The sequence below is a fragment of the Amborella trichopoda genome, chromosome 10 (genome assembly GCF_054954075.1).
Source record: "Amborella trichopoda isolate Santa Cruz 75 chromosome 10, AtrichopodaSantaCruz75HAP2 v2.0, whole genome shotgun sequence".
NCBI lineage: Eukaryota > Viridiplantae > Streptophyta > Magnoliopsida > Amborellales > Amborellaceae > Amborella > Amborella trichopoda.
In genome coordinates this window covers 28375533-28403398 of record NC_142345.1, presented here as the reverse complement: position 1 = coordinate 28403398, position 27866 = coordinate 28375533, and the positions used below count along the sequence as shown (strand labels likewise).

Here is a 27866-nt window from a genome sequence, read left to right as displayed (position 1 = left end):
AGAGATTTAACTCATTTCACAAGAGATTTAAGTTGATCTCACTCATAGATTGATCTGAATTCATGTGTAAACACATTGTGTGTGTGTGTGTGTGTGTGTGTGTGTGTGTGTGTGTGTGTGTGTGTGTGTGTGTGTGTGTGTGTGTGTGTGTGTGTGTGTATATATATATATATATATATATATATATATATATATATATATATATTTTAAAATGGATTGTTAGGTCAAACCAGTCACCCACCAGTTCTATGCTAGAATAAAATGTACTCCATGATTTTTTTTCTACTACAAGTGAAAAACAGAAAAAACGGTGAGAACCTATAGAAATCGGACAAAATTTGGACTTGGACCAATACGAGGCTTCGAAAATGCTGATGAGGGGGCACTTTGTATTTTATTGATGCTTAATGAGCAGTAACCCCTTATTTTATTTCAAAAGGAAAGAGACTTCACCATGGCAACATTTCATTGTGGGTTACTTCCTGCTTTTTGTATTAGACAAATGATCATTAGTAAGAGGGAAAATGAGGGAACTCATGAAGGACGGGTTCATAACTGATGTTGCAAGCCATTTCTAGTATTCCTAAGTTGATGACACGGATAAAATGGGATTTTCCATGGTGCTAGAGATTATTAAATATGTGAAAGTTTATGTATCAAATGGACTCCGTTATATGGTTCTCCATGACTTTCTCCTCTGACAGTCCGCATGAATGGATGGATTAATTTGGATTAGGCCCAAAGACATTCAATCACGTAGCAATGGGTATTAATCTCCATCCATATGTTTGTGGGAGCTAATGGTGGGAAACCATTGAATTGTCATCCACTTGCCTTACCAAATGTAATATGTATTCTCTAATCATCTAATTCATTTTATTGCAGGCATTATTGGAGAGGAGTTATGATACTTCCCAATTGTCAAGTGGAAGCATCTAAAAGGAAAGATCAAACAAGGTTATTTTGGGTGGGTTTAAGTATATTTAAGGGATTGTATACTATGAGACCATTTATATTTGTTACAAGGAGGTCATAATTATTCCTAAGCATTAGATGTCATATTGAATGGTTCAAAATGTATTACAAAGTCCGAGAAAGTTTTTTATTGAACTTTGAGTCTGGTCAATGACACTTTTATAGCCACCTAATTTTAAATCTTGTAGAGAAGAGTCATTGTGATTTCCTTGTACCAAAAATAGATGGTCTCTTTTTATATTTTTCCTATATTTAATCTGTCTAATGGAGTATGGTATATGTTTCCAAGGCAACGCTCACCTTCCCTTTCCACCAATATGATGAAATGTCTTTGTGGGTACAACTATACGTCAGTCTTCAGCTGTTTGTCGATAGGACCTGCTGGTGTTTGTATCATTCGAATATCGATAGGAACTGTTGGTGTTTGCAGCATTTGAATAACGTATGCAACGTTTCTTTGACTGTGGTATATTTTTCTTATGAGCTTGTTGTTTTTTCTCCTAATGTTTCTCCCTTTTGCATGCATAAATTAGAGTTTTGCAACACAATATGTGCGGGTCCATCCAAGTGGGATGAAGCAGTGTTTTAAAAAATGGCGATTTGATACGGAATCTCTCGAATCAACTCGGGAATCGGTCATCCCATGTTGATTCTCGCAAAACCTAGGAAAACGCCATGTTTAGAGCCGAAACGTCATTTTTGAATAGTAAAACGACTGGTCGCTATAGTTAAAATGGGCCTTCTACAGTAAATCCCATGCATTACCCATATTCCACCCAAAAATAAGCTGGATCTATAAATATATGTTTTTTTTTTTATCAATAATGGAGGGAAAATATCGATTGGGGTTGAATCGAAGCCAAAACAATGCATTATTGTGAATTGTTTGACTGAAATTTAGGTTTTATTTGAGCGGATTAGGGTTTTTCGAATCGTGATTTTGGTGGCTATTCTTCAACAATTTGATCCAATGCTTTTGCTGAATGACCGTGGTAATAATGGATTTTCATCAAAATCAGGTAACATATTTTATTGTTTTGTGCTTTTTTTCGATTTTTTTAGCGAGATTTATGTTTTGCTTTTTTAGGGTCTAGGGTTTTCTCAATAGTGTTTCTATGACCTAAGGTTGGCTGCCTCTTCTATCTGCACTTAACCTTTCTCCTTTGTTCCTCTTTTGAGATTTTTATTATCCTTTGTTTTGGTTTGTAGCTTGTTATTTGCCTCTTCATTTAGTGAAAGGAACAATTTCTATTTCCTCGTATTGTTTTGTTGTGGTTCTTAGATGTATCCTTATTTATTGGAGCAATTGAATTCTTTTTTTGGGTTTTTTCCTTTTGTGAATCGCTTTCCCCATGTTTGACTTCTGTTGGTGGCTATGGTTTGGTTTCCTATTGTTTAGATCAAACCTTGGTATACAGTTAAGTTCTAGGTCATACATGGACGATGTAGTTCCTGATAGTTTTATATTTGATAATTTATTAGTTTTCCCTTGCTTTACGTGTAACATTTTGGAATTATTTGGTTTGGTGCTTTTGAATTTTATATCTTTTGAGTTATTGATTTTGTCTCTTTTTAATTATTTTTTTTATTGATAATCTCATAGCACCTACTTGATCATAAGCCTTGCGATGAAATTTGTGGACTAATAAATTTGAATTATGTTGAAGATATTTCTCTCCTTGCGTTCCAACAATAGAATATGCTTAATTTTTTGGAATTGGCTCACATGAAATAATAGGTGGTTTGAAGTTTGTCATCATTTTCTGGATTCAATATCTAATGTTGGCAGTTTGATTTGAATTTTCTCCTATATTTCTTTGTGGTGTGTTTGCAGACAAGAAACATGGTTATCATCAGATGGAAACACCCAAAGTTTGTCATGATTAACATTAGATAGAAACACTTAAAGTTTGTCATTATATGAGTTTCATTAAATACTTAATTTTGTGAGATCTACAATTTTGAAGAATTATTTGTCATTTAAACATGCGTGATGCCTTTTGTCGATTTGGATAGTGCAAGATCAGTACATGGTACTGTGGTAGCAAGTATCGCCTTGTTGAGATGGGTTTGGCCTAAAGAGAGGATGTAAGGAATTTCAGGGAGAGTTATTGTACAAGTTCCATATACATCTTTCAGGGAATATTATTTCTACGTATCAGAAGAGCTTGGAAGTCATACTTGTTTGAAAATTTGGAGCATAACTAAAAGTGAATGCATGAAACTCCATTCTACCGATTAAGTAATTCTTGGGACCTATCTAAAAGTTGTGTCTTATATGATACTGTCCTGAATTATATTTGCATCTATTTGTTTATTTATTTTTATTTTTTGAGAAAGATCTATTCTTTTATTATTTGACTGGTTCGAGGATTAATCTTACAGTAAATTTAATCGTTAACAGTAGTTCATATAGGGAAAGATCGTATCAATATTTACATATTGATGCAAAAAAATGAAAGTTAATAATGTAGTACCCCTATTTCTTCTTGGATTCTTAAAAAACAACATTTATAATGATTTTTAATAATTTTTTTTGTTTTTTTGAATTAAGAATCTGACCGATTCTAACGATTGCCAATCTGAATCGCCGATTGACCGATCTGGATCGGTTTTTGTGGTGCCTGATCTGAAGCACCTATCCGTTATTTAAACCCTTGCTTCAAACAATGCTGAAATATGTCGTTTATGTATCCAAGATCTTTATAATAACCTGAATTTATTTCATCTTTAATTATAGGTCTAAAGTTCAACAATAATGTAGATTGATCAGATCTTTAAATACTTGAAAATTGACAATTTAGAGAGTAAGTGATACACGATACACTATTTTCATGACTTATAATCTATTTTTCTTATGTCTATATATCTTGAGGTTGAGATAATCGAATTGAGGGTTTTTCAAAATCAAAACAAACTTTTCTAATGAATTTTTAAAGAGCGATTTAATTTGATTGATCAGGGCCTCACACTTATTAATTTTTTTTTCAATATAGAAACGTCTGGAAACCTCCCAATATTTTTTATACCATACTATTCACCCAACACTACTTTTATTTGCAACCACCTTTTAAGTAAACAAAAGTAATCTTTCTTTTTGAAATACCCTTTATTTTAACCCATAGTTCTATAGAAAAAGTATATAAAATTACTCTTTATTTTTTATACAAAGAAGTCACAATCTACACTATTTATCGTTTATACAAAGAAGTCAAACAAAGTTGAAGGGCAACTTCTATGGGATAGCTGTGAGACAAGCTTTGCTCTATGGGGCAAAATGTTGGGTGGTCAATAAACAATATATCCATAGAATGAGTGTAGCAGAGATGATGATGTTGAGATGGATGAGTGACAAGACGAGAAGGACAAAATTTGAAACGGATCTATTTGCCAAAATTTAGGTGTGGAACCAATCGGATGAGAGAGAGTAGACTTCGGTGGGTTGGCCATTTGTGGCGCTGACTCAGTACAACACCTGTTAGAAGGTGTGAGTTAGTTCAAGTGGAAAGATTGAAAAGGGCAAGGAGTAGTCTCAAAAGGATGTGGCTGAAAGTAGTTCGAAAAGATATATGAATTTTTGGTCTCACTAAGGGTATGGTATTTATTATAGCACATTGACGAATCAAGATTCGTGTAACCGACCCCAAATAATTAGAGAAAATGTTGTGATAATGAAGTAGATGAAAATAAAATCATAATTATTTTTGTCAGTTGGATTTCAAATTGAATGGTTGTAAAATGTTATCAACAAGACTCAAAATTAAAAAAAAAAACAAAAATCTAGTAAGATAAGTGACGGAGAGAGATAGGAGGTAATAGATCCCATTGTGCATGCTCTAGAAAGAGAAAGAAGATGTAAGAGACAACCTCACGTATATACAACTCGTGTGCATTAGACACATTTGAGTGAATGTTCATAGAAGAGAGGGATGTGTGCAACTGTGCATCATATGCGGAACAAATGTTTCATGTGGGATGGACCACGCTTCTACAATATGCGGTCCAGATGTATAAAGCATCCATCCTAAAGATGGATGCAAATAGGTGGTCTATCTAAAAGCAATTGTAAATAACTATCCAAATGTTTTTTTAGGACAATCATTATTTCTAGTTTTCAATTTTTTTTTTTATAGTCAAGGTCTCCATATTAAAGCTTGTATATTATCTAAAAATTAGGATCAAATTATATTTTAAAAATATATTTATTGCAAAGCTTACATTTCTACAATATGTGGGGTGGTCGCATGCTAAACGGGTCCTAAGGAAAAATATACAACAATATTATTCATTTTTAGTACAAGAAGATCGTAATCATTTGAGTATCAAGTGGCTAGCCAAGTGCGTACCAATGATCAAGCTTAAAGTGCAAATAAAAATATCTCCAACTCCTTCATACACCCTAAGCCATTATTTTTGCAGTGGCTAAAGATGATTATGACCTCCTTATACTCAAAACAAATAATTGTTTAGTATTTCACCCCTGTTATTTATTAGAAAGAAATACAAAACATCACCATATCAAAGAAGAAATAACGAAAGAAAAAGTTCGGCATACAAATATGATCGTTACCAAATTTAAAGAAAAAGGGTTGGCAACTCGGATTGTCCACCCCAAAAACTATGTCAGACCGATGGATACGTGTGTCGGATCAGAGAATCAGCCGAATCGGCAAGTTTTGGCCCAAAAACATATTTAAAAAATGACTACAGTAGTAATTGCATCATGATTTTTTTATATACATAAAAAAATAGAAATACTAAGAACTTGTTTCATTATTCTATACAATAACAAATTAACAGTAAGTTATTTGCTGATGTTTATAAAAGTTATAAATACATTAATCTGAAATCACAATTTGTACTAAACATGAAAACAATATAATCTATATAATAAGAAAATTTTATTAAATAACCTAGCAATGTAATATATTAAATTATGTGATATTTTAATATATTTACAACAATAAAAATTTCAATATAGTAGCAACACGTTGGATCCCATTTTATTAACAGATCTAACACACCTCTGATGATACCCAATCCGGATCTGGCGAATCCGAATCAAAATGGCGTTTTCTAAAACCTTGATCGCAATGATTACCCCATTTTATTGTCTTATCCACCTTTCCATATATTTCAATGTGGACAACGAAGACATCTAATCTCTCGTATCATTTAATTTCAAACCAAACTGAAGGGATGTATGCAATAGGGAAAGAATAAATGAAGATACAAGAGAGATATAGAGATAGAAAGGGGGCAAAAATCAATAGTAGATAGAAATGGAGCATATATCAATAGTTTCAAATCAAATTGGAGAGATTAGTGGTGGCAATGGGCCGGGTGGCCAGCATTAAAAGACTAGGGCCAGGCCGGGGCCCAGTGAGGCCCAGTTCCTTACTCTATTTTATTTATTTTCGTTTAGTTTTCTTTAAATTTTACCTTGTTCGGCCAAGCCCGGCCCAACATGTCCTGGACCTGATAGAGCGAAGGCCGGGCCTAGTCGGCCCTAAGGGGAATCGGGCCAGGCCTTCCCCGGCCCAAGCCCAACCCATTGACAGCGCTATATTCAGGGGAAAAAGAATGTGAGAGAGATTCTAAACTTTTTCTTGTTGGGTGAGTTAGTAGGGAGGGGCCCCTCTACTCTCGGTAGGAATTGAACGTAGGATGTAGCGTTGCAAATCGTTAAGCGCTAATTTAGCCCGGGCTCTAATTTACTCTATAGAATTAGACTGAGAAAGAAAAGAACTAGAAAGAACGTATCATTGGAAAGGAAAAGAATGGGGTTTTCAAGGTTAGGGTCGTGACTTCTTTGTAATATACCAGATAGTAGGTCAGAGACCAAATAGTATTTTGGTTGGTAAATAATACAAACCTACTAATATTGGGTACAGTATAAGAATTTTAAACAAAATAATGTTAGATAAAATAAAATTAATTATCAGCTAAATAGGCCTTTAGAATACCCAAAATCAGAATTTGCATAATGCCAAAAGTTTATCTGTTGAACTTATCAAGGTGCATTATTTTGGGGATGTAACCTCCTTGCCATGAAAAAAAAAAAAAGAACAAAAAAAAGAGAGAAAGAGAAATAACAGAAATCATATACACTCTGTTTGATATCGATAAAAATGGCATTTTAAGATTAAATATAACTATTCAACATTGGGCATGGTTTGTATGAGGCCGAGGTTCTAAACAATCAAAACAAGGCGCACCTTCACCTGAATTCTATGTCTCTTGTTTTACAGTTGAAATTATCAAAGTCACGGTGTCGACTAGTTTTGGTTAATGTCACTCATGTTAAAACCAATACTGGGCTATTCTCAGACACTTTCTGGTCTTACTCATATCACTTCCACCATTTGGAAGGTTTATCAGATCGTTTATTTGCTTGCTTTCTGTGTACTGATGGCTGATGTTATGGCATTGACACATTTTATGCAAGTTGTTCTTCATGCTTCATGCTTCTTTCAACTGAAACAAGACTGAATCTGCTACATAAATTGGCATTCTTGAGAGTGCTACACTTGGTTTCGGCATTGCTGTCATTATTATACAAAGGTGTCTATCTTCTTTGAATTTTAGTTATTTGATGATTAAAATTATGAAATCCATCTTTGATGGAATGAAAAATCAAAGCGCTACCATTTGTTAGTTAAATGAATCTACATTTTTTGCAGGCTGGTGATTATTCGTCCAATGCATGTTGGCTGTGATCTGCTTGTTTTAAGTCGTTTCAGCCAGCCATGGAATGCTTGAGAAACTACCTCGAAAAGAGAAACCCACATACCAGCAACTGAAAGACAAAGAAAACCCATGATAATGAATAACTTCACTTAGACAAGGCGGTGAGTGGGAATGGATGCAGTGCACAACCATGGAAGTAAAAACCACGCGAAAACATTTCTAGAGGCCGAAAATATAGAGGAAGACGATGAGTGGGTTCTTCTCAGTCAAGGAAAAATTTCTAGCAATGAAGAAGATAGATTTGCTGAGTCTTCTGATTCTTCTTCCTCTGATTCATCTTCTGATGACCTCGAATTGGGTTTCAGAGGGGAGCCAAAAATGGGACAGAAAGTGATTCTTGAGCCTTCACCAGCTATTCCCCGAGCCCGATTGCATGGCTGATGGGCATGGCTATGAACGGCCCATGCTCTTGCGGTCAGTTCACTCTGATTCAGTTCAAGCACCAGGCGTTTCTCTCTTACCCCCTAGGCCTTCTGATACCCAAGGTTTCTCGAGTGTGTCTAAGTAATCACCACCAATTCAAGTGATGTATAAATCTGAATATTCAAACCCATCAATAAGTAAACATGAAACCCCGAGTGCCAAACAATATAGAATCCCTTCTTCTGTTTTTGCTAGAACAAAGTCTCAAACACCCATGGAATGGAGTGTGGCCTCGAATGAATCTTTGTTTAGTTTTCATGTTGGAAATTCTAGCTTCTCGAGAGACCATGTTTTCCTGTTTGGAAAGTCAGGGGAGCTCACTAATTTCTCAAATAGGCCTCCTTTGGGGTCTCGTCCTATACCGTTCGTAGTGGGGTCTGATGCCAGAGAGGTGGAAGACGAGCATGATTTGGTAATTGAGGTTAGCACTGATGATAAGGAGGATGCTCAAATTTTGCTTGAGGTTAGCACTGATGATAAGGAGGATGCTCGAATTTTGCTTGAGGTTGAAACTACGTCTCCTGATGAACCTGTTGGTCCTTCATGGAAACCTGCTCCAGCATCAGTGCCTAATTCTTCTAGTATCTCTCACCATTCTAATGATAGTGGAACCAGCATCCGCTCTTTTGCATTTCCTATGCGCTCTCTCTCTCTTTCTGTGGCACACAGACACCAATTTATATTGTTATTTAATATAGATCAATGATCAGATTGGCTTACTCTGCCATTGGAGTTTATGCCTATTTATTGGCTTACTCTGCCATTGGAGTTTATGTAAATAGGCACAAGAAGGTGTATCCAAATCCAGTGGCCTAGAAGTCACATTCTACTTTTCTACATGGTGACTTAAAGTAAATTATTGGTCATTTTCACTCTTAAAACCGAAGTCCTTTGTCGATTGTTTTTTGTTTTTATTTTTTTGGTTTCTTAATTTAGTTGCGGACTAAGACAAGTACTAATTTGGGGCCCTCTCTCTCTCTCATGAGGTTTCCTTTGACAATTATGTGCAGACTGACTGAGGGAGGACATAGAGCATCTGTGAAAAAGGTTGGCGATGACTCTACCCAAATAAGTCGGACAAGTCAGAAGAAATGGTATTCATGCATCTGCTGCTGCCAATTCTGCTTTGGAGAGGGTATGCACAACTTCTGTTCTTGCTAGCCTTTAGTAGAACACATTTACTTTCCTATGCTTCAGAACAGTTTACTTCATATAGTTCGATAGTTTTTTGGTTTGATTTTATCATGAGTTGGAGTTAATCATAGCTTTCTCTTTTCAATCATCTTGCCTGTGGGTTGTCCTACGAGTACTGCTGTTCTCCATTCTACTCCCCCCACCTCCTCCTCCTCTCTCTCTCTCTCTCGATCTCTTGATTGTGAATGTCGTAGTTTAGCCAGACTGTACCTTGGTAATGCATTGCTCAATTTTGTGTTACAGCCTGTATATTTGAGTTCTATTGACTGAACTCGGTGGTTCACTAATTCACTTGGTTCCCTTGTGTCTCTTCATGGAGAACTGAAATCAAACATTCTAACAAGCTCCTCTTGCATCATTTTTTTTGGTTCACTTTCTATCTCCTAATGTGAAATATGGATTGAATCTGTGTCAACATTAGATACGGCAATAAATCATTGCCTATAACTCTCTGAAACTAACACATTTGATTTTGCCTGCCATTTTCCTGTTCGAAATGTGAATATTCAGATTGTAAGTTTGTAACTTAGGGGTCTCACAGTGTAATACCGTTGATGCTGCTCTTGTTCGATCAAAAGTGTGATATGCATTATGAGAATTGTATGAGTTTGAACCTCTGAACTCTACTGAACATTACTGCAATATGCATATTTTAAAAGAGTACATGAACTTACAACAAATGACTTGCACAAAGAGAGTTTATTCCTCTGCTCCCCATTACAAAATGACTGATAATTCATATGTAAAAGCTAAAACAGTTCACACACTAAATATACCAGAAAAAAAAAAAACAGAGGCAAAGTGGATCCAATTCCATAAACTTAATTACATTTTAACAATTTGTCAGCTTAAATAACTTTCAAAAGCTCCATAAACTTAATTACATTCAACAATTGGTCAGCATAAATAACTATCAAAAGCAATGGAGATTTTTCCTAAAACAATTGATGAATTCATCACTCTATACAAAACATTTCCCCGTAGAAAACCATTAAACTGTGCTAAAAAAATGCAGCATGCAAAACCACAGAAATGTTGCCCAAAAAATGGTCTCTAATCTTCCAAACTACTGAATTGTGGACCTTCCTAAACTCCTGAATTATGCCTCAGAGATCATGAAAAGTCTAGATCTCGCATAACCAGCATAAGCAGGCACCACCTCCAACATACGTATACCAAATTTCAAATCCTCATCTTCAATAGGCATCACCCCCATTAAGATCCATAACCCCCATTCTGTCTTCATACCTTCTCTCTCCTTTCCCATTCTTTCTCTCTCCTCCCAATTCAACTTGAGAACCCATTGTCAACCTCTTTGAAGAATGATGAGCTTTCAACTTGGCTAGATGCTTCTTTCTGTCAAAATGTTTCCTCATATGGCCACCTAAAGCCTGACCTGAATTGAACCATTGGTTACACTTAGTGCATATATGGCTCCCTTGCCTTTCTGGTGAGAAATTGGCAGGAATTCTGCTGATTTTTGGTCTTTTATTGACAGATACTTTCAAGCAGGCCACTGAAATCTCAGACCCAATTCCAGAAACTTGAACATCCTCTTATGATACTTCCTCCTCCTCAAGAGTTATTAGCGGCAGAGACTCCAATGAAAAGCTTCCTCTTCTTTGAATCATGGCAGTTTGAAATGATTTCACCTTCTTGGGGTGTGCCAGAATTAGTAGTTGTCTCAATAGCTCTCGCCTCCCTCTTCACCTCCGTCTTCTTCTTCCATTGGCCACGACGGTAAACTAAGAAGCTTTCATGGAGGATTTCACTCTTTTTGGGATCCGATTCCAGGCTTTCTTTGTCAGTTTCTTGTATTCCTCCAAATTTCCTTGAGATTGAGAAAGAATGGGTAAGTGATGCACAGTTTGTTTGATGCTTTTTGAAACTCCCTTAATCTCTGTCTCTGCAAATCTTTACTTTCGGACCTGGCAGTTTTTTTCTTTCTTGTTCCAGATCTAGTGACCAACCAATTTGAGAGGGGAGAGAGAGGATAATGTTCTTTCGAGCTCTCCTCTGTTATGGTGCTATTGGTATGGTATGACAAACTTTCCACAGAATTCATCTGTGCGCCATTGCTGGAATATTGGACCTGCAGGTTCCTCTCATACTTTCTGGCGAGTACAGGCTTTTCCGGTGGCTGAATCCCTCTCCAATCTCTCTTTGGGTGGCACCTCATGTGGCCAAACGGAGTCTTCATCGAGGGAAATTTCTTGGTGCACAGAGCACACACTGGTTCTTGTTGGGTATGCTTTGTTGTTTTCTCTATTGTTGTGCTCTTTCTTTCTCCTCTCGTGCTCATCTTTCAAACCTATCTTATCACTGTCAGTGAAACCTGCAAAAACACAAAACCATCAAACTTCGATTTGAGAAAAACCCATACCACAATACTTTGATTATAAAAGAACCGATATCAAAAAAAAATGATTCAGAAAGACGTATTCAAGGAAATTATTAGAAAAAATCTTGATTAAAAAAGTACACAGACAAGGCAAAGAATCTTGATTAAGGAAAACATTAGGAAAGAACCCATATAATAAAACCTTGATTAAAAAAGTACCCGTACAAGGAAAATATTCTTGAAAGAAGTAGCTCAAGAACCTGCAAAAACTTACCATAATTGGATGCTTGGGCTTTAACGTGAGCTCCGAGAGGTCGCTTTGAGCCGAACTTCAGGTTTCAGAGCTTGCAGCTATAATGGCCTAAAACTCCAGCGACCTGATCAAATTGAGAAGTAACTGATTCGGGGGAACGGATTTGACATTGAGAGTCTGTTTTCTTGCCCACCTTGAGCCTGATCGTTAACCTTGGGGTTGATTGGTTTCCATCAATGGAAACTGGTTTGGCCTCAGAGCCAGAGGAATTTGAAAAATCAGAGATGGAGGGTTCCATGGAATCAGAGAAGGGAAGATAAGAAAGACCAAGAATTAGAGGGAGAAAGAGGCAGAGGTACGCAATGAACGAGGAGGAGGTGAAGAAGGGAAAACAAGACTTAAAATGAGAGAGAAAGAGAGGGGGAAATGAGAGAGAGGCTGTTTCTTTCTCCTCAACCGTAATGACAAGACTGTTTGCTTCTCTCAACTGTCAGGATCGATGGGAAGACTTAGAGAGAGAAACAATTAGAGAGAGAAAGAGGGCTCTAATTCTTTTCCTCCTCAACTGTCAGGATCGACGGCCAGGATCCAATTTTTCATTTTTTTATTTACCTAAATTAAATTTTAAATTTCCTTTTAATATTGTCTCACCTTAAATCGTTTGTTTCCGTTAGTTTTCTACTTTTATACTAGAGCATAGTATATATACTGTGCTCCTTTGGGAGCATACTTTACTTTATACCCTCACTTATATGACTTATTTGGAAGGATTTGTTTTCAATCTGAAAATTGGGTAATCACATTAGAATTACTGGACGATTAATCTCATTTTTATTTATTTATTTATTATTATTTTTTTTTTGAAATTTGAGTTTTCTAACACTTAAATCTCGTTCTCTAAAAATTGAACGGTTTCCATTCAATTTTAAGATTTTTTTTTTTTTTTCAAGTGCTTAGATAGTGCAATTAGGAAATAATTTTTTATTGAAATTAATCTGTCTGTTAAAGATGTTATATCCTCCTAAGACTTATCCTAGGTGGGGATCTATATCAGGGAATAAATGCATAGTATGCTGTTCTATATCAAAGAATAAATGCATAGTATACCCCTAGGGAGTATACCCCTAGGGAGCAGAATGCCTTTTTGCTTTATATCATGGGTGAGGTTTGTATATGGTTGCCTCTTTACAAGGCGCACCTCTAAAATTTACTTTGAGATATCGTTTTGGTGTCGTAAATGCATACTATAGAAATAAGGTTTGATGTTGTTTTGGTGTCGGCTTGAAAATATATTTTCCTATATAATTATAAAATTCAGAATTTATAAAATAATATAGATTTGGATTTGGAATTCTTTTTTTACTTTATATCCATGCATGTCAAGGTCGAGAAGATGAAATGGGATTCTCAATCATCGAAAAAGTATCAATTCGAGGTTGCCTCCTTAGACTATAGAAATAAGGCGTACCTCTAAAATTTATTTTGAGATGTCTCGTTTGGTTGTCGGAATTGAAATTCTATTTTCATCTATAGTTATAAAATTTGGAATTTAAAAAATGATACATATCAATAATATTAATAAACACAATAAAAATCTTTAAAATAAATGGTCCAAATAACATGTTACAATATATACTACTTTTTAGATGAGTAATGATCCTATAGGACCCTCTCCCACGCATGTGTGTAGGATCCCAAAGGATCACAATTAAATTTGGCAAGGATATTTAGAAAAGTTATCACATGGGTGTGGGACTTGACTTTTTTAGAGATCTGTACTAAATTTAATGGTGTTGCTTTGGGGTCCTACACATATGGGTGGGGGAGGGTCCTATAGGATCATTTTTCTTTTTTTTTTAGATGTAGAATTCTTATTTTTCTTTATTTCCATATATCTCAAGATCGAAATGTTCAATTCAAGGGTTCTCAAACCTCAAAAAAATAGAGGTCCGAATAACTTGTTATAAGATGTACTTTTTTTTTTATTTAGAATTCCTTTTTTTTTTTCTCTTTATTTCCATACATATCGAGGTTGAAATGATTAATTGGAGGGTTCTCAAACATCGGAAAACTATCAATTGGAGGCTGCCTCCTTATACTATAGAAATAAGGTGTGCCTCTAAAATTTACTTTGAGATGTTGTTATGGTGTCGGCTTGAAAATCTATTTTCATCAATAGTTATAAAATTCAGAATTCCAAAAAAGATATAGATCAATCATATCAATAAACACTCGAAAATATTGGAAATAGATGGTTCAAATTACTTGTTATAAGACGTACTCTTTTTTGGATTTGGAATTCTTTCTTCTTTTTTTTCCTTCATTTCCATACATCTCGAGGTTGAGATGATCAATAAGAGGGTTCTCAACAATCGGAAAACTATAGGTCCAAATAACTTGTTATAAGATATATAGTTTTAAGATGCATTATTTTTTGGATTTAAAATTCTGTTTTTTTTTCTTTATTTCCATACATCTCAAGGTCAAGATGATCAATTGGAGGGTTCTCAAACATCAAAAACTATCTTGTGTAGGAATTTTAAGGCGCACCTTACTACAATGGTATAAGGTTGCAACGATATATAAACTGTTTTTTTTATACTATTCATGTACTAACACCTTAATATCAATGGTATAAGGTTGCAACGATATATAAACTGTTTTTTTTATACTATTCATGTACTAACACCTTAATATCGATAAAAAATTAGGTCTGTACCATATAAAAATATACTAATTACATACTGGTCCCTAAATATGGCATACTTACATAGAAGTCCTTCCTTTGGATTTTTTATTTTTTCTAACTTTGCTCTTGCTCATGTTAATTTTAATAATATTAGTTTTAAATATCTATATGTCATTCTGAAGTAAAAAATATAATTAAAAATAAAATAAAAATAAAAATAAAAATCGGACTGCTCTACACTTATACTAACCCCTTTATGATTTTAGAAAGAGAGAGATTCCATCGAGGAGAGCGGGTTTACTTGCAGGGTAGTAATAAGTAGTGATTGTGTTTTAGAGAGAGAATTGCTTCTTTTGGAAGCTGGAATAGGTTTTCGAAATCAGTTTTAGAGAGAAGAATCGCTCGTAGTGTAATTGTAATGCTTTATAAGAGAGTAAGAGAGGAAGATTGTTTAAGATTGGAATGGGTTTTCTTCTTTTTTTTATTTAATTATTTAGAGAGATATAAGCTTCTTAGAGGTTAAAAAAACAATGACTTTTTTTTCCTTCACCATTTCTTGGTTTTGGGGTAGAGGGTGCGGAGCATCCATGGGTGGTCCGATATTTGAAGGTAGGATGTTTCAAATATCGGACCACATCATAGTATGAGTATAGGGTAGTTGATTGTTAAATACTCGACCGCTCCTATAAATAGAGCAATTTGATTTTTTTGACATTAGACTGCCCTATGAATATCTATAAATAAATAAATAAATAAAATTAAAACGCAATCTCATGTTTGAAACATGGGGGCATACTTAGAAAAAAATAAAGAAGTGGGGGCACATAAAATGCATATGTAATTACCATACAAAATTGGGTGCCTCCAATTATTCCATTGATCAAGCTCAGACTTCCAAAGAAATTTTCTTGAACTTTGGGACTCATCCAAGCTATCAAATTTCACATAAAATGGTTGTAAAGAATTGTGACCACTTTATATCCAAAGTAAATGGTCTCATTGTATACAATACTTAATTTTATATGCTACACATCGTAAAATTCTCTCTATAATATTTAGTTGCAAAATTCTATTCAGGCATGTCTCTCTTAAGCATTCGCACAAATATTATTACGTATAAGTCAACCGACTTATGTATACAAGTGCGAGCCTCCTTTAAAATTCACCTTAAAGATGGATTTATGATCTAAAATTTTTGGAATTCATCCTCTAAGCCAAGCTGATCATATATATATATATATATATATATATATATATATATATATATATATAGGAAGATACTACAAAAAGCTTATAAGTAAAAATGAACAGTGATTTCGCATACCCTCATTATTGTTCAAAGTTCATCGCACAGTCACAAGTGTTCGGTAGTGTTTCATTTTTCATTTTTTTTTCTACAAATCAGAATGACCTGAAATTTAGAGTGTGTGTTCATAAAAAATGGTTGAATCTACGAAAAATATAAAAAAAAATATTTTACATAAAACATTAATCAAAATACTCCCGAAATATTTCAAGGGTATTTGGTCAATTGTTTTTTGATAATTATTTTTTTATATTTTTATTAGGTGCACCTCACTAAGATGTACACAGGCTCCAAATTTCAGGTCATTCCGATTGCTAGAAAAACAATGAAAAACGAAACAATACTGGAAAATCGTGATCGTGCGATGAATTTTGGACGGTGATGAGGGTTGGCGAAATCACTGTTCATTTTCGCCTATAGGCATTAGGAAAATTTTTTGGAAGTATTTCATGTAAAATATTTTTTTTATATTTTTCTTAGATTCGGTTAATTTTGATTAACACAAGCTCCAAATTTCAGGTCATTCCGATTTGTCGAAAAAAAATGAAACACTACCGGACAATCGTAACCGTGCAATGAATTTTGGACGGTGATGAGGGTAGTTGAAATCACTACATTTTATAGTATCTTATATATATATATATATATATATATATAATTTACAAATTAAAATGTACTTCTTTTTTATAGGGGATTTTTTTGGCACCACCCATATCTGATTTGACCCTGTGCACTTAACACAATATCCATTTCAAAGATACACGTTGAATAGTCATCGGGGTCTTGCACCCACGGATTCATAGAACACTTTACTTATTGTTTCTCCATCTAGATTGTATCTTCTTATGCCCCTGTATAAATATTAGTTCTCATTTTAGATTGCTTTCTCTCCAGCTCTTAAGCGGGATTGTCAATGGTTTGGGTTGGATACTAACCCATATTTTTGTGATATTCAGGATTCGGGCTGGACCCAGGCCAGGTTTAAAAAGATTTTCTTTTCAAGCTAGTGTAGCCATGATGAGCGGCCCAAACGGAACCACCCTTGCTTGCTTCTCTCTTAAAAATATTTTGTTGAGATGGATTTTTTTACCCAATTTTTAAGGATATATAATCTTGAACATGGAGATTATATATGTAAAAAAAATAGAGATTATTTACAAAGAGGTCATTTACCATTCGTATATAGAGGTCACAATAAGTCTCACTCATTAAATGTCAAATTAGATAGTTTGGGAGAGTCACGAAGTCTGAGAATTTTATTTTTGGATCTTTGTGTTTATTAAATGACACTCTTACAACTACCCACTTTGAAATTCGGGTCGGGTCAAGTCAGATTCCAGCTAGGGGAAGGGCTAAAAATACATTTTTGGGGCTGAGGTCAGGCCGGGTCTAAAGTAATTTGGGCCTTTTTTTGGGTCGGTCTTGAGCTAGCCCCAGCAGACCCGGTGACGTCCCTACTCTTACGTAATTATTATTATCTATTTTGTTTCAAGGGTACATAGTGTGTCGATACTCCATGATTCTCTTTTTTTCCCTGTTCTTAATTATCATTCAACTTAAGTAATGATTGAAGAACAATGTGTTGGATCAGGAGTAGCCGATGCAAATTGGGAATAGGTGGATATAGACTAGGTTCCTTGCCAAAATGAGGAATGAGACTAATTTCGATAGACTTTATCAATTTTGTCAAAGAAACTAGCTAGATTATCAAAGAACCGGGGGATTCAGTTGGACTAAGTCGTTTAGTTCCACCCATTTGATTATTTATATTATTTTTTACTTTTATTGTTCTACAATATTTTTTTAAAAAATTTTGATAAAATTTTATGTTTTATTTTTTCCTTTTATTGTTTTAAAATACTTTTATTTTTTAAAAAAAATTAAAACATCGGTTTGATCTGGCATGGTTTGTTGATCCCATTTGGTCCAGTAGGTCTACGATCAAGCCAGCCGATCTAGGTTTTGAAACACTGACTTAATGCACTCCAGGTAACTTCATCCAAGAGTTCACGATTTTATTCCTTGTGTTATCAGGTATTACTTAGATGCCATTTGTTTGCTTATATGGGTCACCATTAATTTCTTTGTGGAAGTAAGGTTGCAGTGTTTTATATTTATTATTTAATTAGAAGATATAGATTTAATAAGTCTTTTAAGATGATATGAAATTTATATTGTCAAACTAAGTTGAACGGTGTAGATTACTGAAACTATCTATAGACAAGGTTGCTGCCCTATATTATCTTTTTCCCCTGGATGAATAACTTTTTCCATTAATATAAAAATAAAACAAGTTTAGGTAATTTTAAGGATTGGAGGTGCATTTCTATATACATATGAAGACAATGTTTTATTAGGTGAGAAAAATTTGTGTACAATCCATAATTCTTTGGCAAAAGCATGTTTTGGTCCATATTTTCATAAAATTTAAAGTGAGGTCCAACATTTTCATGTTTTTTTATATCAAATGACATTTACATACACCTCATATCATATTATTGCAATAGACACATCTTTTTTTTTTACATCGTTCTGTAATGTATTTATAAAGGAGAATTACAAGGATCTCATACAATAAGATCATGCAAAACTATCAAATTCGAGAAATCAACATCTTTCTTTGCCAAGAGATCAGCAAACTCGTTATATTCCCTATACGCATGCTGAAGGTGACATTCTTCTCACGCACCAGATCCATGATCTCCATCAACTCCAATCTCAATCTCCATGGAGCCTTGATATGAGGTTATACCAATTAATAACATTCAAGGAATCCCCCTCGGCAATGCACGGGTGTTGAACATTACGATCCGTGATAAGTTTCAAACCTTGAAGCTGCTAGCAACTTTGCTTCATTAATCGTTCCATCCCCAACCTCCCATCGAGCACACCTGATCATGAAGCATCTACATTGGAATATACATAGTCAGTTGTTGAAAGAAATCCCGATCGAAAGATAGTATGTATATCCAAAATAACAGGCTAGACTTACAACGATGAAATGATTTCAACTCCTACTTATTCGTAACTAGCTAAGAATTTACCTGGTTTGCATTCCAAAATATGAATTTCGGGAATTCCTTGGAAAATCATTAAAAAATAGTCTAAAAATCCTTATGAAAATCCCTAGAAAATTAGGAAATTCCCCAAAAATCCCAAGAAAATTTGGAAAAAAAAAACTTGAAAAGCTTAGAAAAATAGACAATTTGACTAAAAATACCTCGGAAAATAGGAAGAATCCTAAAACCCCTAGAAAATTAGGGAAAACCTTTGGAAAGTTAGCAAAAATTACCGAAAAACCTTAGGCTAGAGACCCTAAGTTAAAATCCTCTCAAAATCTCTTCAAAATTAAGATCAAATTTTAGGAATAAGTTCTAAAAGATCCAAAACCTTAGAGTCATTAAAAAAGCAAGAGAAGGCATTCAAAGGTGTAAATGAACCCGTACTTCTGATGTGGGTCCTAACTTCAGGCTTTCTAGGTATGTGACATATCTCTCTTATTTGTTTATTTATTTATTTCTCTATTTTTCTAATTTATTTTTATTTATTTTTCTAGTTGTTTTTTTTATTTATTTCTTAAATGTTAGTAAAATTTAAACTTTTTAAAGTTTAATCAACGGATTCTGAAGCTGGTGCTACCCGTAGGTTTAGAGGAGAACTAGATCTGCAAAGATCTGTGATGTTACTAAATTTATAATTTGAGCGACCCCACTCTCTCTACTAATCTAAAAAAATTAACTCGTTTCGCAAGAGATTTAAGTTGATCTCACTCAGAGATCGATCTAAATTCGCGTGTAAACACATTGTATACATTTCTTTTTAAAAAATGGATCGCTAGGTCCAACCAGTTACCCATCAGTTCTGTGCTAGAATGGAATGTAATCCAAGATATTTTTTTTACTACAAGTGAAACAAAAAAAAACTGTGAGAACCTATAGTAATCAGACAAAACTAGGACTTGGACCAATATAAGGCTTGAAAAAAGCTGTTGAGGTGGCACTTTGTATTTTATTGATGCTTAATGAGCAGTAAACGTTTATTTTATTCTAAAAAGAAAGAGAGTACACTATGGCAACATTTCAATGTGGGTTACCTTCCTACTTCTTGTATTCGACAAATGATCATTGGTAAGAGGGAAAATGAGGGCACTCATGAAGAACGGCTTCACAACTGATGCTGCAAGCCATTCCTAGTGATCCTAAGTTGATGACACGGATAACATGAGATTTCCCATAGTGCTAGAGATTATTAAATATGTGAAAGTTTATGTATCAAATGGACTCTGGTATATGGTTCTCCATGATTTTCTCCTCTGAAAGTCCCCATGAATAGATCGATTAATTGGATTAGGCCCAAAGACATTCAACCAGGTAGCATTGGGTATTGATCTTCATCCACATGTTTGTTGGAGAAACCACTGAACTGTCATCTACTTTCGGTACCTAATGTAAACTGTATTCTCTAATCATCTGATTCATTTTATTGCAGCCATTATTGGAGTGGAGTTGTGATACTTTCCAATTGTCAAGTGGAAGCATCTAAAAGAAAAGATCAAACAAGGTTATTTTGGATGGGTTTAAGTATATTTAAGGAATTGTATACTATGAGACCATTTATATTTGTTACAAGGAGGTCATAATTACTTCTAGGCATTAGATGTCATATTGAATAGCTCAAAATATATTACATAGTCCGTGAAATTTTTTTATTAAACTTTGAGTCTGGTCAATGACACTCTTATGACCACCCGATTTGAAATATGCAGAAAAGAGTGATTGTGATTCATTGTACCAAAAATAGATGGTCACTTTGTAAACTTTTCCTATATTTAATATGTCAAATGGAGTCTGATATATGTTTCCAAGGATATACTTACCATCCATTTCCATCGATCTGATGAAATGTCCTTGTGGGTACCACTATAAGTTAGTCTTCAACTGTTTCTCGATAGGAACTGTTGGTGTTTGTAGCATTTGAAGATCGATAGGAACTACTGGTGTCTGTAGCGTTCAAATAATGTATGCAACGTCCCTTTGACTGTGGTATATTTTTCATATGAGCTTGTTGTTTTTTCTCCGAATGTTTCTCCCTTTTGCATGCATAAATTAGAGTTTTGCAAATACAATATATGCAGGTCCATCCAAGTGGAATGAAGCAGTGTTTTAAAAAAAGACGTGATGGCACGGAATCACTCAGGAATCGGTCATCCTGTGCTGATTCTCAAAAAACATAGGAAAAAGCCTGTGTTTGGAGCCGAATAGGCATTTTTGAATCGTAAAATGGTGGGTCGCTACAGTTAGAATGGGTCTGCTACAGTAAATTATGTGCTTTACCCATTTTTCATCGAAAAAGCTACTGGATCCGTAAATATGTACTGTCTTTTTTATCAATAATGGAAGGGAAACATCGACTGGGGTTTAATCGAATCCAAAACAATGCATTGTTGTGAATTTTTTTACTGAAATTTTGGTTTTCTTTGAGCGGGTTATTTCCTTGAAATCGTTATTTTGGTGGCCATTCTTCACCAATTTGATCCATTGTTTTTGCTAAATGATCGTGGTAATACTGGATTTCATCAAAATTAGGTAACATAATTTGTTGTTTTGTATTTTTTTTATGGTTTTTTTTAGCGATATTTATAGTTTTTTTAGCAATATTTATAGTTTTTTTGAGAGGGTTTAGGGTTTTGCTCAATAGCGTTTCTGTGACCTAAGGTTGGCCGCCTATGCTATCTGCACTTAAACTTTCTTCTCTGTTGCTATTTTGAGATCTTTATTATCCATTGTTTTGGCCCGTAGCTTGTTATTTTTCCCTTTATTTAGTGGAATGAACGATTTCCTTTTCTTGGTTCTGTTTTGTTGCAGTTCTTAGATATATCCTTATTTATTGGAGTAGTTGAATTCTTTTCCTGGGTTTTTTCATTCTGTGAATCGCTTTCCCCATGTTTGAACTCTGTTGTTGGCTATAGTTTGGTTTTCTATTGTTTAGATCAGGCCTTGGTGTACAGTTAAGTTCTATGTCATACATGGAAACTGTAGTTCCTGATAGTTTTATATTTGATAATTTCTTAGTTTCCTCTTGCTTTATGTGTAACATTTTGGAATTGTTTGGTTTGGTGCTTTTGAATTTTATAGCTTTTGAGTTATTAATTTTGTCTTTTTTCTAATTTTTTTTGTTTTGAATAATCTCATAGCCCCTACTTGATCATAAGCCTAGCGAAGAAATTCGTGGACTAATAAATTTGAAATATGTTTAAGATTTTTCTCTCCTTGTGTTCCAGCAATAAGGTATCTTAATTTTTTGGTATTGGCTCACATGAAATAATTGAAATAGGACCCAAAGGAAGACTAACGTTTTGTGGAACTCTCTATGCAACAAAATATGATAAGCTGATTTACCCCAAAAAGAACCATCACATTTGCCTCCCACATCAATTCATCTTTAAAGCCTTGGAATAACTTAACTTTATACAACAAGTTTAACAAAGTTGTCCTTTGGCTAATGAAGTTGTCATTCACCCTATTATACAAGCACTTTATATCCCAAACCCCCCTCTCCATAATAAACATATCATTGATTTTTGCCAACAGATCACTTACCACTTTGAAAATCAGTGGATTCGAGTATTTCAAAGGACACTCCCCAACCCAATTCGCTTGCCAAAAAGAATAGTAGTTCCATCTCCAACCTCCCATTGAGAGCACCTTATCATGAAGCTTTTATAACGAAATCTACAGAACCAGTCATGAAATGAAATCCTAATTGAAAGATAGTATGTATCTCCCAAATAACAAGCAAGACTTACAACGACGAAATGATTACAACTCCTACTGATTCGTAACAGTTTGTATCTTAACCCCAACAAGAAAGATGAAAGGATTTGGCCGTTAAACTTAGAGGGCTCTTTCACTAGGGCTAAGAATTTACCTGGTTTGAATTCAAAACCTTAATTTAGGAAATTCCTTGGAAAAATCATCAAAAAATTAGTCCAAAAATCCTTATAAAAATCCTTAGAAAATTAGGAAATTCCCTAAATATGCCAAGAAAATTAGGGGAAAAAAAATAGAAAAGCATAGAAAAATAGAAAATTCGACCAAAAATACCTAGGAAAATAGAAAAAATCCTAAAAATCCCTAAAAAATTAGGGAAAACCTCTGGAAAAGGTAGGAAAAATTCCTAAAAAACGTTAGGCTAAAGGCCCTAAGTCCAAATCCCCTCAAAATCTCTCCAATAAATCCTCTCAAAATCTCTTCAAAATCAAGATCAAATCTTAGGAGTAAGATCTCCTAGATTCAAAGTCATTCTTCAAGAAGGCAAGAGAGGGCATTCAAAGGTGTAAATCAACCGGTAGTCCTGATGCAGGTCCTTACTTCAGGTTTTCCAGGTGTGTAATTTTTCTCTTTTTAATTATTTATTTATTTCTCTATTTTTATTTATTTATTTATTTTTTGTGTGTTTTTTTATTTCTTAAATGTAGTAGAATTTAAGATTTTTAAAGTTTAATAAATGGATTCTGAAGCTGGCGCTGCCAGTATGTTTAGAGGAGAACCAAATATGCAAAGATCTGCGATGCCCCTAAATCTATAATTTGACCTACCCCACTCTCCCTACTAATCTAAAAAAATTAACTCGTTTTGCAAGAGATTTGAGTTGATCTCGCTCAGATATCGATATGAATATACATTGTATACGTTTCTTTTTTTAAAATGGATCGCTAGGTCCAACCAGTCACCCACTAGGTCTGTGCTAGAATGGAATGCACTTCAAGATTTTTTTCTACTACAAGTGAAAAAAAAACGTAAGAACTTGTAGCAATCGCACAAAACTAGGACTTGGACCAATACGAGGCTTTCAAAATGCTGATGAGGTGGCACTTTGTATTTGATTGATGCTTAATGAGCAGTGACCCCTTATTTTATTTCAAAAGGAAAGACAGTACTCTATGGCAACATTTCATTGTGGGTTACCTTCTTGCTTCTTGTATTAGACAAATGATCATGGGTAAAAGGGAAAATGAGGGCACTCATGAAGGACCGTTTCAAAACTGATGTTGCAAGCTATTCCTAGTGATCCTAAGTTGATTACGCGGATAACATAGGATTTTCCATGGTGCTAGAGATTATTAACTATCGGAAAGTTTATATATGGAATGGACTCTGGTATATGGTTCTCCATGACTTTCTCCTCTAACAGTCCCCATGAATAGGTAGATTAATTGGATTAGGCACAAAGACATTCAACCAGGTAGCATTAGGTATTAATCTCCATCCATATGTTTGTGGTTGCTGATGGTGGGAAACCACTGAACTATCATCCACTTGCCCTACTAAATGTAAACTGTATTCTCTAATCATCTGATTCATTGTAGACATTATTGGAGAGGAGTTATGATACTTCCCAATTGTCAAGTGGAAGCATCTAAAAGGAAAGATTAAATAAGATTATTTCGGGTGGGTTTAAGTGTATTTAAGGGATTGTATGCTATGAGACCATTTATATTTGTTACAAGGAGGTCATAATTACTCCTAGGCATTAGCTGTCATAGGCTCAAAATGTATCACAAAGTCCGAGAAATTTTTTTATTGAATAATGAGTCTGGTCAATGACACTCTTACAATCACCCGATTTGAAATCTTGCAAATAAGAGTGATTGTGATCTCCTTGTAACAAAAATAGATGGTCTCTTTGTATGCTTTTCCTATATTTAATCTATCCAATGGAGTATGGGATATGTTTCCAAGGCTACACTCACCTTCCATTTCCACCAATCTGATGAAATGTCCATGTGGATACCAGTGTAAGTTAGTCTTCAGTTGTTTGTCGATAGGAACTGCTGGTGTTTGTAGCATTCGAATATCGTTAGGAACTGCAGGTGTTGGTAGCATTCGAATAACGTATGCAACGTCCCTTTGACTTTGGTATATTTTCCATATGAGCTTGTTGTTTTTTCTCCGAATGTTTCTACCTTTTGCATACATAAATTAGAGTTTTGCAACACAATACATGTGGATCCATCCAAGAGGAATGAAGCAGTGTTTTATAAATCGGCAAGTTAGCACGAAATTGCCAGGGTCGACCCAGGAATCAGTCATCCCATGTCGATTCTCCTAACATATAGGAAAACGTTGTGTTTAGCACCGGAACGATATTTTTGAAAAGTAAAACGGCGAGTTTCAACAATAAAATGGCGGGTAACTATAGTTAAAACGGGTCTACTACAGTAAATTCTGTGCTTTGCCCATTTTTCACCAAAAAATCTTTTGGATTTGTAAAAATATATTGGTTTCTTTTTATCAATAATGGAGGGGAAACATCGATTGGGGTTGAATCAAACTGAAAACAATGCATTGTTGTGAATTTTTTGACTGAAATTTGTTTTTTTTTTAGCGGATTAGGGTTTTCCTCCAAATCATGATTTTTGTGGCCATTCTTCATCGATTTGATCCATTGTTTTTGCCAAATGATCAGGGTAATATTGGATTTCATCAAAATCAGGTAACATAATTTGTTGTTGTGTGTTTTTTTTTACAATTTTTTTTAGCGATATTTATGGCCGTTTTGAGAGGGTTTAGGGTTTTGCACTATAGTGTTTCTGCAACCTAAGGTTGGCCGCCTTTGCTATCTGCACTTAACCTTTCTCCACTGTTACTCTTTTGAGATTTTTATTATTCTCTGTTTTGGTTTGTAGCTTGTTAGTTTCCCTTGATTTAGTGGAATGAATAGTTTCTATTTCTTGTTATTGTTTTGTTGCGGTTCTTAGATATATCTTTATTTGTTGCACTGGTTTCCTATTGTTTAGATCAGTCCTTGGTGTATACTTAACTTCTTTGTCATACATGGACATTGTAGTTCCTGATAATTTTATATTTGATAATTTATTAGTTTTTCCTTGCTTTCGAGGTAACATTTTGGGATTGTTTGGTTTGGTGCTTTTGAATTTTATAGTTTTTGAGTTATTGATTTTGTCTCTTTTTTTCTTTTTTCTTTTGTTTTTTAATAATCTCATATCACCTACTTGATCATAAGCCTTGTGATGAAATTTGTGGACTAATAAATTTGAATTATGTTGAAGATATTTATCTCCTTGCGTTCCAAAAATAGGGTATGCTTAATTTTCTTGGTATTTGCTCACATGAAATAATAGGTGGTTTGAAGTTTATGTCATAATTTTTTGGACTCAATATCTAATGTTGGCAGTTTGATTTTAATTTTATCCCATTTTTCTTTGTGGTGTTTTGCAGACAAGAAACATGGTTATCATCAGATGGAAACACCTAAATTTTGTCATGATTATCATTAGATGGAAACACTTAAAGTTTGTCATTAGCGTGTTTGAGTATATGAGTAAATACTTAAATTTTGTGAGATCTACAATTTTGAAGAATTATGTGTGATTTAAGCATGTGTCATGGCTTTTGTCAATTTGGATAGTGCAAGATCAGTACATGGTATTTCGGTCGCAGGTATTGCCTTACTGAAATGGGTTTGGCCTTAAGAGAGGATGTAAAAAATTCCTGGGAGAGTTATTATACAAGTTTCATATACGTCTTTTGAGGAATATTATCTCTAAGTATTAGATGAGCTTCGAAGTCATACTTGTTTGAAAATTTGGAGCATAACTAAAAGTGAATGCATGAAACTCCATTCTACAGATTAACTAATTCTTGGGACCTACCTAAAAGTTGTGTTTTATGTGATACTTTCCTTAATTATATCTACATCTATTCTTTTATTTTTTTTATTTTTTTAGAAAGATCTACTCTTTTATTATTTGACTTCTTTGATGATTAATCTTACAGTGAATTTAATGGCTAACAATAGTTCAAACATAAAAGAACATCTCAATATTCACATATTGATGCAAAAAAATTAAAGTTAATAGCGCAATACTCTCATTTCTTATTGGATTCTTAAAAACCAACATTTATAATGATTTTTAATAATTTTTTTGGAGTTTTTTAAGGCCGAATATGACTAATTCAGATGATTCCCAATCCAAATCACCGATTCACCGATCCGGATGGGTTTTTGTGGTGTCCAATCCAAGGCACCGATCCGTTTTTTAAACCCTTGGGATGAGATTAGGCGAATAAAAAGCTTAAAGGCTAAGATTTAAGAACAGGGGTTATTATGTTATATTCTATAATTGCAACAGTCTTCAATGTTCTCTTTATTTTTAGTAGAGGAGATCATGAAATTGAAATGGTAATTTTTTTATGTTATTAATAGGGAAAATTATAAAAACCCCCCCCAAAGTATATTATCTATGCAGCTTACCCCCAGCTAACCTTTCACCTCACTTTTTTCCCCACAATCACCTTTCCTCGAAAAAACCCCCCAATGTAAAAAGTGGTTATTTTTTGGACAAAAATGCCCTTCTTTACAAAAAAAAAGTCAATTGACGATCCCAAGTAGCGTATTGCCGGAGAGATCAATTTAACCGCCGGAGCGATGTGGCTCCAGAAGGTGTACTGTCGGAGCGTGTATTTGTACTACCGAAGCGCTTGTCTTTATTGCCGGAGCAACCTATTCAACCGCCGGAGCGCTGTGGCACCAGAAGGTGTACTACCGGAGCACGTCTTTGTACTACCAGAGCATCTGTCCTCATTGTCAGAACGACCTATTCAACCGTCGGAGTGTTATGGCTCCAGAAGGTGTACTGTCGGAGCGAGTCCTTGCATTGTCGAAGTGCATGTCTTCATTGCCGGAGCATTTAAATGGACTGCCGAAGTGCATGGGGAGAGAGTCATGGGTAAAAGCCACGAGGAGAGAGAGGGGGGTAGTTTAGTTTTTTTTTTCTTTTGTTTGGATTGGGGGTTTTTGTGAGGAAAGATGGTTGTGGGAAAAAAGTGAGAGGAAAGATTAGCTAGGGGGTAAGTTGCGTAGAAAGTATACTTGAAGGGGGTTTTGTAATTTTCCCTTATCAATAAGCATC

General features: G+C 34.6%; 1 protein-coding gene and 1 long non-coding RNA gene across 32 annotated transcripts; one reads left to right on the top strand and one right to left on the bottom strand.

The window, feature by feature from the left end:
* The first annotated feature begins 1801 nt into the window (after positions 1–1801).
* Positions 1802–26494, top strand: LOC110006424 (uncharacterized). Of its 31 annotated transcripts, none has more exons than XR_016042737.1 (6): positions 1802–1994; positions 7659–8989; positions 9159–9283; positions 10841–11194; positions 11299–11588; positions 26173–26494. XR_016042737.1 is itself a non-coding variant. In XM_088849696.1 (5 exons), exons 2-5 carry the CDS (start codon positions 8580–8582, stop codon positions 26207–26209), a joined length of 384 nt encoding a protein of 127 aa, XP_088705822.1. In that variant the 5' UTR covers positions 1802–1994; positions 7659–8579; the 3' UTR covers positions 26210–26393. The 31 variants fall into 31 exon arrangements, 2 of the variants coding, with proteins under 2 accessions (XP_088705822.1, XP_088705821.1); XR_016042727.1 differs by lacking the exon at positions 26173–26494 and adding an exon at positions 16888–17112 and having other exon boundaries at positions 7659–8999; XR_016042742.1 differs by lacking the exon at positions 26173–26494 and adding an exon at positions 7424–7539 and having other exon boundaries at positions 11299–11838.
* LOC148780113 (uncharacterized) lies at positions 10136–12447 on the bottom strand. The gene is made up of 2 exons (XR_016042754.1): positions 11958–12447; positions 10136–11677 (listed from the first exon to the last, which is right to left on the bottom strand). It is a non-coding gene; the product is annotated as an uncharacterized LOC148780113 (long non-coding RNA).
* Positions 26495–27866: the final 1372 nt, after the last annotated feature.

Bases quoted from the DNA above. Each gene is read 5' to 3' on its own strand.
- LOC110006424 (XM_088849695.1), top strand. From the start codon at position 8,580: ATGATAAGGAGGATGCTCAAATTTTGCTTGAG. The intron at 9,284-11,440 runs GTATGCACAACT...TTGGACCTGCAG, and splicing joins CCAATTCTGCTTTGGAGAGG to GTTCCTCTCATACTTTCTGG. The intron at 11,589-20,419 runs GTATGCTTTGTT...ATTTTATTGCAG, and splicing joins CACACACTGGTTCTTGTTGG to CCATTATTGGAGTGGAGTTG.